General features: G+C 35.7%; 2 protein-coding genes across 10 annotated transcripts in view; one reads left to right on the plus strand and one right to left on the minus strand.

Annotated features, from left to right (window-relative positions):
* Positions 1–15297, minus strand: part of RB1 (RB transcriptional corepressor 1) — a 137488-nt gene that overhangs the window by 45236 nt on the left and 76955 nt on the right. The gene's annotated exons all lie outside the window — the stretch shown is intronic.
* Positions 1369–3474, plus strand: LPAR6 (lysophosphatidic acid receptor 6). Its single transcript, XM_004318795.4, has one exon. It carries the CDS (start codon positions 2050–2052, stop codon positions 3082–3084), a length of 1035 nt encoding a protein of 344 aa, XP_004318843.1. The 5' UTR covers positions 1369–2049; the 3' UTR covers positions 3085–3474.

Consider the following 15297-nt stretch of genomic DNA (forward strand, 5'->3'; position numbering starts at 1 on the left):
ACTACCCCTTTCCCACACATACTTTCTTCTGATTTCTTTGGGCTTTAAAAAATGAGTATACTTTAAATACATAGAGAGAAACCACTCACATGAGCTTTTAAATGAAAACAAAATCTGACCCATATTCCAATACATAGTTAATGTCATATTAAGAGGGGTAAAGGGAGGGCTGGAGGGAATTAAAATTCCAAACCTAAAACTTAGCCAAGTAGTATAACTTTTATTTTCCAAAATTTATTTCAATGAATTTAGGGAAAAAATTTTTTGTTAAAAGACACAATGTTGTTCTGTAAGATTAATACCACACCGAACATAAACATTTTAAAATTTATTCTTTGATCCGCCTGCCAATGCAGGAGACATGGGTTCAAGCCGTGGTCCGGGAAGATCCCACATGCCGCAGAGCAACTAAGCCCATGCGCCACAACCACTGAGTCTGTGCTCTAGAGCCCGTGAGCCACAACTACTGAGCCCGTGCACCACAACTACTGAGCCTGCATGCTGCAACTACTGAAGCCCGCGTGCCTAGAGCCCGTGCTCTGCAACAAGAGAAGCCACTGCAATGAGAAGCACGCACACCATGATGAAGAGTAGCCCCCCGCTCGCTGCAACTAGAGAAAGCCTGCGCACAGCAATGAAGACCCAACACAGCCAAAAATAAATAAATTTATAAAAAATAAAATAAAGTTTATTCTTTGGTGGAAGTGATTTAAAAAATTGGAAGTGCTATAAAATATTAATTTAATTTTATAGGAAAGAGGTAAGAATGTGAGAAAATTGTTTATCAAAAAGTAAAGAGATCCAGGATTGGAGCCACTCACAATCATGGGAATTAAATTAAATCTTGAGGAGCAATTATGGAAAACAGAAGCCAAGAGTGGCAAAACTTGGTCTCTCAACTCAAATCCTTTTTATAACTAACAATTCAATTTTTCTTATACAGTCAGTAAACAGATTTTTAAAATGTCATATTAAGATATCACTAACAATTTCAGTTTATAAATACACATACACATTTTAGTTCCCAAAAAAAGTCATATCCAAAACACAAAAGCAATCACATACTGATTTTTGTCCTCTCTCAATTACTACTACCAAAAAGAAAGAAAGAATAAAAAGAAAAAAAAAAAAAGAAAAGAAAACTCCCTGAGAGGTGGCCAACATTCCAGAGGCATTTCTGCATAAAAAGAGGTAATGGGCAGACTGCTTAGCTAAACAGTCAGTGGCCCTTTGCAAGCCTCCTAGGTGTATTCCCAGCAGACACGTTATCAGATTAAAGGAACTGCAAACAAACTGGGCTGAAACCTTTCTTTGTCCAAGTCCAGCCTCTTCTTCCTGTGATGTCATACTACAAATCTAGCACGCCTTTCGTTTTCTCTTCAGAGAAAGCCCATCTCACAATACAGCTGGTAACCGAGGAAAAGGCCTCGTTTCAGCAAGAGCTAACACGCTTAGGAATTTATTTCAGAACCTTTGAAAGACTCCTCTGCTTACCACCATCTGGGATCCACTGCAGGAATACGGAAGAGGAAAACCTCATTTAGAAGGAAGGAGCAAGAAGTAAATGAGACCGAACTGGGAATGTTTAAGTCTCTGAAACTTTGCATTGAAAAGCAAAATAAGATTGCTAACTTTAGCTTGAACATTCTGGAGCATAAAGAAACTTTCATTTTGGAACATTCATCTTAACTGAAACTGAAGTTTACCAGACGAATAGTTTTCTTCCATCTCAGAACACAGCTTTTATTTAAAATTTATAATCCAATGGATTGGCTTCACTGACTGCGTTTTTTAAACGTAGCCCTGGAATCACGGATTTTCTGGAGATTTGAAAATGAAAATATTTTCTTATTGAAGAACCAAGTGGAAACTTTACAGCAACAAATTTCATGTCTCTTTTGGAGGAAAAAGAAATATTTATAAAATCACGCAAAGATCCAAAGGATTTGCAAATACATTGGAGGTTATAAAGGGGTCACAATCTGAATACCAAAGGAGACCGCAGCTGACCAAAGGACTTCAACACTGTAAACTGGACGTGCCTTTATAATGGTAAGCAATAACAGCTCCCACTGCGTCTATGATGATTCCTTTAAGTACACTTTGTACGGGTGCATGTTTAGCATGGTGTTTGTGCTTGGGTTAATATCCAACTGTGTTGCCATACACATTTTCGTCTGCGCTCTCAAAGTGCGAAATGAAACAACAACATATATGATTAACTTGGCAATGTCAGACTTGCTTTTCGTTTTTACTTTACCCTTCAGGATATTTTACTTTGCAACACGGAATTGGCCATTTGGAGATTTACTTTGTAAAATTTCAGTGATGCTGTTTTATACCAACATGTACGGAAGCATTCTTTTCTTAACCTGTATTAGTGCCGACCGATTTCTGGCAATCGTCTACCCATTTAAGTCAAAGACTCTAAGAACCAAACGAAATGCAAAAATCGTTTGCATTGCTGTATGGTTAACTGTGATGGGAGGAAGTGCACCAGCAGTTTTTTTTCAGTCTACCCACTCTCAGGGTAACAATACCTCAGAAGCCTGCTTTGAAAATTTCCCAGAAGCCACATGGAAAACATATCTCTCAAGGATTGTAATTTTCATCGAAATAGTGGGATTTTTTATTCCTCTAATTTTAAACGTAACTTGTTCTAGTATGGTGCTAAGAACTTTAAATAAACCTCTTACATTAAGTAGAAGCAAAATAAACAAAACTAAGGTTTTAAGAATGATTTTTGTACATTTGGTCATATTCTGTTTCTGTTTCGTGCCTTACAACATCAACCTTATTTTATATTCTCTTATGAGAACACAGACGTTTGTTAATTGCTCAGCAGCAACAGCGGTAAGGACCATGTACCCAATCACTCTCTGCATTGCTGTTTTAAACTGTTGCTTTGACCCTATAGTTTACTACTTCACGTCAGACACGATTCAGAATTCAATAAAAATGAAAAACTGGTCTACCAGGAGAAGCGACTCCAGATTCTCTGAAGTTCAAGGCACAGAGAACTTTATTCAACATAACCTACAGACCTTAAAAAATAAGATATTTGACAACGAATCTACAATATAAGCTGCCTTAAATAAAACCACCGGGACTTCACTGGGACAGAACCTCCAAGTTCCTTCAACTGTGAAAAGTGTTTTCTTAGACAACTATTTCTCCACCTCTGAAAGAAAATAAACATGTGGACATTTTAAAGTTTTTCATTTTAAAAAAATGTATTCGATGTGTTAAGCATTAAAACGTATTCTACTCTTGTATATACTCCATTTTATTTTTCTGAGCCATTTTGATTTGTACCTTCCTCTTCATTAAAAAAAAAAAATCCCTAAAGTTGTTCAAACTCTAAAAGAAACTATGATGTAAGTCATGTGGTGACCATCTGTATGGTCTTTGAATGTCTTAGTAATTTTATACTGGATAATTAACAAATATTAAAAGTTTCATTTAAGTGTTTAATACTTTTATTCAGTATATATCTAATTTTGATTTCAATCTGAATTGAAACTACTAATCATGTTTCTTAAACTATAACAACATAAATGAGAAAGAGTAATTTGAAATATTCAGTAAGCGTTTTTACAGCATTTTTCAAAAAACAGTAAAGAATGTAGTGTTCTGTAGAATGACATACTGACACTATTTGAGTCTCTCAAGCAGTCACACTCAGAGATAATATTTAGGATTTTGTCTTTGTATGCAATTCGTAAAAAGCAGATGCTATCCACACAGTATAGTATGTTTTAAAATTACTCTTTTGATCCATTTTCTGCATTTAACAGCAGCCAATTTAAAAATGATATATGCCACAAAAACTGAGAAAGGAGGAAACTAACAAAATGTTATTTTGCTAAGTAAATTAAAAGAAAATACTATTACAGGTACACTTTAAAGGTATATTTATGTCACAATAAATAACCTGTATTTTAAGTATTTTAGATCAGAGAAGCAACCTAGATAGTGAGCTATAATACTTGGCACTTAGAAAGTGATCAATATATATCTTTTGACCACTGAAGCCACTGAATAGCTGAATATATTATTTCAAGTAGGCAAAATGTTACTGTATGTCAAAATAATTTATGAAGTAAGGACATAGTTCCTTCTATAAAAAGCAGCAAAACTGCAGGGCCAAATAACTAAGTACAATTACATTTTCATTTCACTAAACATAAAAAAGGTATTGCTTTGAGCTATAATTTAGATATAAAGCGCCAATTACACTGAAACTTTTTCATTTTCCAACACATCTTTTTGTACAAATTCAAGCAGTTTTCCAAAGTTAGCTAAAAAAATATTCTTTTTACTGGAGAAGAAAGACATATAATTAAATTTAGCATTCAATGTATCTGATTTTTACATTTTCAATCTTCCAAGTCCTGAATACAACTTTGGACAAACACTCTTTGTTTTAAAGATTTAAATTTGATTTTTGCTGTTCTCTGGATTTGAGCTGCAATGACTTCAAATAAATTATAGTAAGTAAGTAAGCTAAATAAGCAAACCTGTTTTCAAAAAAATAACAGTGGGGGATTTTCTTTAAAGAGCTATAACTTCCTTTAGATAAACCTGAAGCAAAATAAATCCTTAAAAAAAAAAAAAACTAGTGAAGAAATTAAGCATAGTTCTTTATATCCCAAGAGAAGTATATATGTTGTAAACATGTTTTCTTCAACTGATGCTGAAGTGATTTTATTTGATATTCTTCAGAAAAAACAAATACATTAAGCACTCTAAACACATATTTTTGAGTTGGAAAGCAACTAACAACTTAACGATGTGGAAGAAACGGGCAGTGAGTTTGTAACAGATTTCTCAGAACTTTCCTCGGCTTAAATATCTGTAAGCAAGATCTCAAAGCATGGATGCTATTTTAAAATACAAGCAAAATAGTCATCAGATAGTTGTTGTTACTGTGCTCACTGGAGAAATTTTTGTTGCCCGCTTGTCAACAGGAAGATGAGTCAAAAGTTTTGTAAGATTCTTCACAAAGTAATACATAACAGATAAATATTAGTTTTCTTATCCAGAACTTCAAATCCTGGGTAAATCTTAACTACAGGGACAGAAAGGGTACTAAAGTTATTTTCCTCTGTTAGCACTGCACTTTAAAGTAAATTATACATTTAGAAGGTTTTCTCTTTCCCCTTTACCCAGAAAACCTGTATTTAAGGAACTCTGAGAATTCACTTTTTGTTTCCTTAGAGTGACAATACAACCCCCCCGCCCCGCCCCGCAGACACTGTGCCCACTGTTTTTAACATCTTTATAAAAGAGTAGATAATTTATCTAATCTTCCTTTCCATATTAACTTCCCTCAAAGGAAAAGAAGTAAGACGAAAAAAGTTTCGAGGTGTGGAAAACAGCTTTCCAGCATCCTAATGATGGGCTCTGAACTTAGAAATGATCTTTTCTAAGAAAATATCAACCAAGTAGCTAGTTTACCAAAACAATGTATGAAAATATATGTATTATATCCATATATTAAAAGGAACTTAAGACACTACTTTATCAAGGAGTTTTGTCTTCATATTCTACATTCGAAATACCGAAAGTAAATTTGAGGTATAAATCTTAGTTATAGAATTGGTATTTAAAGAATCAGTCACTCATTTGAGGAACATAAAATAGAAAACTGAACATCAGCAAATTTCATATACCCAATTGAGAAACATTTAATTTATGACTGGTATGCAGCTAGCAAGAATCTGAAGCAATTGCAATTTTGGACCTCTGATGAACGAGGTACTTAGTCTTTTGTCAATGTATTAATGCCTTGCAATGCCTTGCAAAATCTTAACTATCTCCCAACACCCAAACTTTTTAATGTCTGCATGCCAAATCCAACCGCAGATGTCACAAATGAGGGAAGATGTGACCTGTGTGCTCTTAGTTGTGAATGAACTTTTATATATAAGATTTTATAAATAGTGCTTCCTAGTGGATGAATCTTAAGGTAATCCTAAGGGAAATTGTTTTTAAAAAGCTCTTTTGAGCTATCCTGAAAACCAAATCATCCATTTATAACATGACTTCTAAGAAATAAATTCCAAATTAAAAAGAACAAATGGACAAATTTAAGGACACAGAATATATTTAAATCAACAAGATTATTTAATGATCAACAATATTTCTTAAATAGCAGCATTTTCCAGAGATCAACATACACACTGTCCTAAAAATCACTAATTCTCAAATTTCTATTTTATCTCTTTCTTCATCTTTTTTTCTTGATGTCTGCTACCCATTTTTTGACAGTCAATTTTATAAAAGTACAAAGAATATCAATTAAACAGGGCAACAGACAGGGATAATTAAAGAGTATGAAATTAACTCCAGGCAAACTTTTTTTAGCAAGTCTTTCCCCTTCCTCCATCTCTCAAAAAGATTTATTCCAGGGACTTACCTGGTGGCGCAGTGGTTAAGAATCCACCTGCCAATGCAGGGGACACAGGTTCGAGCCCTGGTCCAGGAAGATCCCACATGCCGCGGAGCAACTAACCCGTGCGCCACAACTACTGAGCCTGTGCTCTAAAGCCTGTGAGCCACAACTACTGAGACCGTGAGCCACAACTACTGAAGCTCATGCGCCTAGAGCCCGTGCTCTGCAACAAGAGAAGCCACTGCAATAAGAAGCCCACACAGCGCAACGAAGAGTAGCCCCCACTCGCCGCAACTAGAGAAAGCCAGCAACAAAGACCCAAGACAGACAAAAATAAATAAATAAATAAATTTATTAAAAAAAAAAAAAAAGGATTTATTCCAGTAACTCCTTAAAAGCGTACAAAATTATCAGTGCTAGAAGCAGTGGCCAAAACAGAATTCAAGATGCAGGACTGCAGAAGTAGAGATAATTCATGAATTTAATAATCAGTTTTCAAACTCAAAACTTGCTTTACTCATATAGATTCAACCAATCAGATACCTTTTGAAAATAATTAAAGTTAAATAAATATTTATGGCCAACAGGAACATGAAAAGATGTTCAACATCACTAATTATTAGGGAAATGCAAATCAAAACCACAATATCACTTCACACCTGTCAGAATGACTATTCTCAAACCGTGTTGAGGAGGATGTGAAGAAAAGGGAACCCTCCTGCAGTGCTGGTGGAAATGTAAACTGGTGTAGCAACTATGGAAAACAGTATGGAGATTCCTCAAAAAATTAAGAATACAACTATTATATGATCTAGCTGTTCCCCTTGTGAGTATTTATCTGAAGAATACAAAAACACTCATTTGAAAAGATACATACACCTCTATCGTCACTGTACCATTATTTACAATAGCCAAGATATGGAAACCACCTAAAAGCCCATCAATGGATTAATGGATAAAGAATTTGTTATATATTTGTTTGAATAAATGGTACTCAGCCATAAAAAAAAAAAAAAGTCTTGCCATTTGCGACAACATGGATGGATCTAGGAGGTATTCTGCTAAGTGAAATAAGTCAGATGGAGAAAGATAAATACCAAATGATTTTACTCATGTGGAATCTAAGAAAACAAAACAAATGAACAAACAAAACAAAAACAGACTTAAAAGATACAGAGAACAGACTGGTGATTACTAGAGAGAAAGGGCTAAGGGGTGGGTGAATTGGGTGAAGGGGATTTACTGTATGGTGATCAATGGTCACTAGATTTTTGGTGATGATCTTTTTGTAATGTATCCAGCCGTCAAATTACAATGCTGTACATGTGAAATTTATATAATATTATATACCAATTTTACCTAAATAAAAATAGGAATATCTACAAAAAAAAAAAGAATGAGAAACAAATATGTGTTTTTACAGCAAAGTTACAGTTATTAGCCATAGGGTGAATGTGCTGAGTTCCATTATCTTCCTATCAAAATGAATTCTGGTAAATTCATAATTTAAAACTGAAAGAGTCTGGAGGTCATCTGATACAACTACTTCACCTTAGGTAGAAGAAACTGAAGAACTAAAAGGCTAAGTAACTTCATAAGGTCACATACAAGTTAAGGTAGAGCCAGGTAAGAATCTGGTTTTTCTGACTTGTCTATTCCTTTAATGGTGGTAAGGGGAGTAGCACATGCAAAGGCCCTGCTGGAGAGAACATGGTATATTGAAAGGATTAAACCAAATCCAAAGTGACTGAAGATCTAGGGCTGAGATCTTACACAGGCCATGATACAGCCACGTTAAGATCTGAGGAGATGTGGGAAGCCCTGAAGGATTTCAAGTAGAAGGACAGACATGATTACATTTGCATTTCAAAAAATCCCATCCCTCTGATTATAAGGTAGAGATGCATCTGTCTTCAGCAAAAAGAAAAAAACAATCACAATAAGAGCTATATTTATTCAACTGAAATTTAAAGAGATTCTCTTATCCTTTATTTTGATTAAATCCTTTCCCCCTTATTAAAATGGACTTTCTTTTTGAAACGATGGAGATGACGATGGGAAGAATATTTTAATGTTGTTACTTGGCAAAATTAAGTGAGAAGCCCTTGTGGAGAAATTGATACATTCATATACTGCTGGTGGGAAACAAAATGGTACAACTCTAATGGATGGGAATCTGGCAATACCTAACACACACACACACACACACACACACACACACACACACACACACACACACACACACACACACACACACACACATCCCACTTCTAGGTATTTACCCTGAAGACACACTTTCAATAATATAAAAATACATATGTACAAGGTGCAGCACTATTTGAAACTGCAAAACACTGGAAACTCCCTAGATGTCCAAGCACAGAAAATTGGTTGAATAAATTATTGCACATGCACACAGTGTAGTGCTATGCAGCTTTAATAAGGAATTAAAAAGAGCTCTATGAACTGATATGGAGGAGTAATTTCCAGAAAGTGTTGTTAAATGAAAAAAGTAAAGTGTAAAAGAGTACATATAGTATACTACCTTTTTTGTAAGAAAAAGGCCAAATAAGAACGCATACATATATCTGCTTGTTTTACAAAAAGAAACACAAGAAACCAAAACAAAAAATAATAATAAGGAACGGGATGGGAAACAGTATAGAAGAGATATGGAAGGTTATGACACTTATCTATGTGTAAGATTTGGGGAAGCATGTTAATACTGTACATCAGGAATCAGAAAACCTTTTCTTCAAGGGTTATACGTAAATATTTTAGACCTGCAGGCTACACAGTCCTGCTGCAACTTCTCATCTCCGCATCACAGTGCAAGAGCAGCCACAGACAACAGAAATGAGCGAGCATGGCTGCGCTCCAGTAAGACTGTATGTGCAAAGTCGAGTGGCTGGCCTGTGGGCTGTGTGTGCCACCTCCTGTGCTACAGTCAGAAAACTAAGGATAACACGGATGGGAGAGAAAGAGAAAATACCTAGAACTCCTCCTCTATTAGTGCCTGGCACATAACAGGTCTCTGCAATTCACTGCTGAATGAATAAACCTTAAAGTTCTATTAAAAGATGGACCGGAGTTCTAGTCAGGGCTATGCTACAAACTAGTATAACTATGTTGACCCCTTCATCTCATCTAAGAGGTTTGGACTAGATAACATGTAAGGTCCATGCCATGTCTCACATACTGTTTCTCATTCTAGTCAGTTAAGACGTCCATCCATTCCTTCCTTTTAATAACCACTATCACCACTGTTCCCATGTAACACTGGGACTACTGCGGTTGCTCCCTCGCTCAGCCTGCTTTCTAGTTTCTTCCCTCAACCCATCCACGATAGATCAACCAGATTCACCTATTAAATCACCACTTTATGCTGGTCACTTACTGTTCAATTTTAAAAGGTGTCAGACTCTCCATTGACTGAGAGGAAAAATCCAGCTTTAAAGTACCAGATTGTCCAAAATATGGCCCTGACCTACTCAATTTTCTGGTTTCTGTCTTCCAAACATGATTCTTCCACTGCAGGTTGGTCCCCTACTTGCCCTGTATTTATAACTCTCACTTTTTTGACTCTAGATATTTAGACACATGACACACTACTTGCTCCTCCCCCACCCCAGTCTGCCCCCTTCTCTGATGAAACCCTTTCCATCCTACAAGGCCCAGTTCGACTCCTAAACAAAACCTTTGATAATGAAGGTTTTTTATTGTCTTTATCACTTATCTGGTATCCTTTTTTCTTACTGCCTTTGTTAGCTATCTTTTTACATGGGCTATGTCTTATTTTCCTAACTAGACACCTCAACCTCCTTGAGGAAAGGGATTATGTTTTGTACTTTGTATTTTCCATAGCACATAACATAGGATTAAAATAGAGGGATCAGAGATTGAAATGAAGGGGCTTAGAGTTAAGAACAAATTAGATGTTACTTGCCTGCCAGACTGAAGATTCATTTTTAATAACCAATATTTACCTACACAGTACCTACTCTGTATTTATCAATGTCGTTCTAATACATGTCGCATACGTACCCACACACAAAAATGCAAAGAAACTTTTATTTCACCAAACCTATAGTTCATTCAATTCTTCAAAAACCCAAGGAAAAAAAGGCAAATTTTCCTTTGTCAATAGTACTCTGATACAAGAATTCAACTCCTGTAGTTATCACCATAACTCTTATTACTCGATTTATGAATCTTAAACTGTATCTGTTGAATCCCCACCATTTAAATGAGGTTATACAGTTGTTAAAAGAAACTATGTCTTGAAGACATTCTTCATGGAATTATTTGACTTCTCTTTTGGAATCACTGTTTTGTAGGCCTGCTGCATCCTAGGATTTTCCAGTTTTTTCCTCTCTGCACTCTTGTGACAGATTCACTCTTTCTTAGGTCTCATGATTTCTCCCTTCTAGGATTTCTTTTTTTTTTTTTTTTTAATTTGCTCAAGCATATTCTCTAGTAATTTTATTTTAAAATGGATGTTAAGAGATGAACTTTCTAAGTCCTTGCATGTCTGAAAACTGTTTCACTTTACCCTCCCGTTTGACGTGTAGGTCAGCTACAGAATTCTAGTTTATCAAACATCCAGTATTCCTGGTAAGAACTGCAATGCTGATCTGGATCTTATTCTACTGTAAATAATTTACTTCTTCTCTCTAGAACCTTTTCATAATTTTCTCATTGCCTATGGAATTCTGAATTTTCACGAGATGTATCCATATTTATTCATCCTGCTTGGTACTCTGAGCCCTTTCCATCTGATGCCTCCCATCTCTGACTGGCTTAGAAACTTTTCTTCCATTAATTTTTTTTTTTTTTTTTTTGGCTGCATTGGGTCTTCGTTGCTGCACGCGGGCTTTCTCTAGTTCAGGCGAGCGGAGGCTACTCTTTGTTGCGGTGCGCGGGCTTCTCACTGCAGTGGCTTCTCTTGCTGTGGAGCACGGGCTCTAGGCAGGCGGGCTTCAGTAGTTGCAGCATGCAGGCTCGGTAGTTGTGGCTCATGGGCTCTAGAGCACAGGCTCAGTTGTGGTGCACGGGCCTAGTTGCACCATGGCATGTGGGATCCTCCCGGTCCGGGGCTCGAACCCATGTCCCCTGTGCTGGCAGGCGGGTTCTTAACCACTGCGCCACCAGGGAAGTCCCTCTTCCGTTAAATTTTTAAAAAATTATTATTTTGTGTCCTCCATTTTTTCTGGTCTTTCTTTTAGAGATGAATACACAGATACTGAATTGAGGTACCCCAAAATACCAAAATAAGGGGACTATATCCTAGCAGCACAGTAGTTTTATATATTTTCCTTTTAGGCAGAATCACCTTTCTATTTCTGTTTTTTTCTTCAGGTCTATTGTAGAAGTCTGGATTCACCACAATTTCTGCTCTGCTTCTCCTGCAGGCACCAGCAGGACAGCACAGCCCTGTATGTGTACACGGAAGCTGGGATAGGACCAGGCATACATCTATATAATTTGTGCACTACACGAAAGCACGGGGCTTCACTGTAAACTCTGCATAGCAAGCCAGGGGTGGTTGCATCCAGAGGGGCATCTTTTTCTAATTCACTAGTACAGAGGGAGGCAGTTCATTTTCCTGATTCCTATAAGCCAGCATGGCCTGAGGTGAGGCATTGGTCCAGATGTTTCATGGACCAGTGGTTCTCAAAATGTGGTGGCTAGACCAGCATTAGCCATCACCTGGAAACATGTTAGAAATACAAATTCTTGGATCCTACCCTAGAACCTTTGAGGTTAGGCCCAGGAACCTGCAATCTGTCTTTTTTTTTTTTTTTTTTGCGGTACACAGGCCTCTCACTGTTGTGGCCTCTCCCGGACCGGGGCACGAACCCACGTCCCCTGCATCGGCAGGCGGACTCGCAACCACTGCGCCACCAGGGAAGCCCTTTAATCTGTCTTTTAACAAGCCCTCCAGCCTTTTGATACATGCAAAAGTTTGTCTGCCGGTGGCAGACAGCACCCTAGAAAAACTCTCCTGATTACTGCCACACTCTCTGTACCTTCTATTATTACTTTGAACTTAGAGGCTAAGAATCCCACTTCCACTGTGGGAGTCTTCGCCTACTGTATTCAGTAGTTTTCTCTACTTCGTTGTATCCATCAAACAGACACCTCTTTTACTTTTTATCCTCAAAATTGAATTAACCCCTAAACTTCCCACTTCATAGTCTTGGTACTGCTGAAATTCACTGCCATGTGGTTTCTTCCCTTTTCTGTCACTTGTGTAGGGTTTTGGGGGAGAAAGGAGGTAAAAATGTGTGGTCATTTTGCTATTTTAAACCAGAGATAGTCTTGTTTTTAAAAGCAATTACACAGTCTTAGTTACACAAGAAAAAGTTATACTACTTAAACCCTTTCATTGTTGCTAACAAATAACATGCAAAGGGCTTTTTCATCAAAACAAATTCTTATATTATGAACGATATAATCTTCAATTTAATTTTCTTTAAAAAATGATAATTTTCCAACTGTTTAATCAATTACTAATTGTTAGCTGATATTTTAATAGGGCATAAAAATCTATGAATCATTTTATTATAATTCTTTATTTTAAAGTAAAGAAATGTATTTAATTACATGAGTTTAAAATATTTACACTGGACTAAAATTTAGGCTTTTCAGGAAAAAGGATTTTATGTATAGTATTTGATGAAAACAGAGGCAGCCATTTATTTAAATAAAAATGAATAGTACTTAAAACATAGAGCTAAAAAAATTACACCTTGTGGTTTATATGTCACATATGTAATTTTTGCTATGGCCAAAATAACTGGTTTCAAAATTGTTGTGGAAAAATTGCTATACTTTGTGTTGTGGTCTCATGAGACTTCTTTAGACTGAAACACACATAATATAATCTTAGCTACTTAAGAGAAGGAAAAAGTATGGACATGTGCTAAAAAATAAAAAAGGCCATGTATAAATAGTTTGTCTACAAGAGATTACAGAGTTGTTCCTAGAGAAATAATTACAAAGGTCAGGGATATCATTTTTGCATTATTATGGTAATTTTTACCCATCTCCATCTACTCAGGCTATTCATTCTTCATTTGAAACTGAAATGTGAAAAGGTTTATGTTCAGACAACCCTGTTCGAATACGTGAGTTAGGTTCTGGTCTAAAAGTACACAGTATTAAAAGTGTCCAGTATGCCTATTACAAAGATAATGCAAAAGCTTATATTTTCAAGAATAAGTTTATATTTTCACGAGTTCAGTACTGGATTAGGGAATCCTATGTTCATTTTTGTTTATTACTCATGTATTAGTAAAAGATAAGTCATTTTACTTTACCTCTCTCATTTTAATGTTTAAGAGAAAAAAAATCAAAATGGTAAAACTTAAGTTATAAAAACTAGCATTACTTAATCTGTAAATAAAACTTTTAGACTATTAAATTATCTTAAAACATGGAAAGGGTCAGTATAATGACCAGATAGTAATAAAAATAATACTTTTTATTACTTTATTAATGAGGATAAAAATGACCAGATATTAAATTCTAAAAAGGAAATGAAACAAAAGATAGCAAGATAGACTTACGTTAGTCTCTGAGAATTCTTAGAGTATAATCAAAATCTAAAAGACAAATGTTAGCCTTTGAGAATTCTTAAAGAGTATAATCAAAATCTAAGAGAAATTATGTTATAATTTAATGGAGGCAAGAAACAATGAAACTGAGCAAGAATAATAAAAAGGTTTTTTGAAAGAGTGAGACACAAATACAGCTGTTTCCTATTGTAAGTTTTTTTTAATCATGTTCTAAATCTAGCAAGTACAGGAAGACACCAAATACTTTTGATATTTGGGTATTTCTGACAATAACAGAAAATACTAAGAACCAACATGTAAATTAATAAAACCACAAATGCAAAGGTCACTCACATGCATTTTAAAACAGACTAGGTTATGACAGTTTAATTTTAAAAACATGACCTAAATATCTGGAAAAGATAAATGCCAAAAAGTTGGATCTATTTTATACTTAAAGGTAACTGAACTTAGATGGTTTAAGAACAATTGCCCTACAGTGGTTCTAAAATTTTACTAAACTCACCATTAATAACAGCCTCTGATTTGGCTGGAGGAATTCAGAAAATACATTAAATAGAATTGAGATCTCGTAAGATTCTTCTACTTTTTGTTTCTTGCACATCTAGATTCCAGAGTCCTTCCTCACTATTACAGTCAGGATATGATATGATACAAGTTTAGAGACTGAAAATTCTCAGACTATATTCAGGTAATTTTCTAACATCATGACCTTGTAGAAGATACTCTCTGACCAAGAGTACAAGTGCTTCCATTTCCACAGGTTAAGTACAGAGGATATTTCCAAGCTATTCTTCTACAACTGCTACAATCTCCCTTCTTGTCTGTACTTGAATAATGAACACTGCCCTCAGGGTAATTACTGACATGATTCATAACTAAAAGCACCATAACAAATTCCAACTGCAGTATAACAGAGAACACTGCCCACATTTAACAATGCTGGAATTCAGTTACACCTCTTTCTCCCTGAACTTATTCCATTTTGAGAAGGCAGTGAGGGAGGGGGAGGTGCCTTGGGAGAAGAGAAGAGTTCTACATACTTGTAGTAAGCTGGGATAAACAGATCCAATACTGTTTAACCGTGTTCTCAGTTCTCTGTTCTTAGGACATCACTGTAAAGACAATGAACTGAAGGAAACTAACAATTAATTGTGATGTTTCTAAAATGTTCCATTCTCATAAATGTCCATTTATTCCTCACAACAACTCTGATAAGTATTATCATGCCCATTTTACAGATGAGAAAATCTGAGATACAGAGGTATAACTTGCTCAGAATCACACCAAAGCAAGTTACCTGGCATCTTTGAATGAACC

This window comes from Tursiops truncatus, chromosome 18, assembly GCF_011762595.2.
Source record: "Tursiops truncatus isolate mTurTru1 chromosome 18, mTurTru1.mat.Y, whole genome shotgun sequence".
NCBI classification, from domain to species: domain Eukaryota; kingdom Metazoa; phylum Chordata; class Mammalia; order Artiodactyla; family Delphinidae; genus Tursiops; species Tursiops truncatus.

Excerpts from the sequence above, each read along its gene's own strand:
- LPAR6 (XM_004318795.4), top strand. The coding sequence starts at position 2,050 with ATGGTAAGCAATAACAGCTCCCACTGCGTCTATGATGATTCCTTTAAG.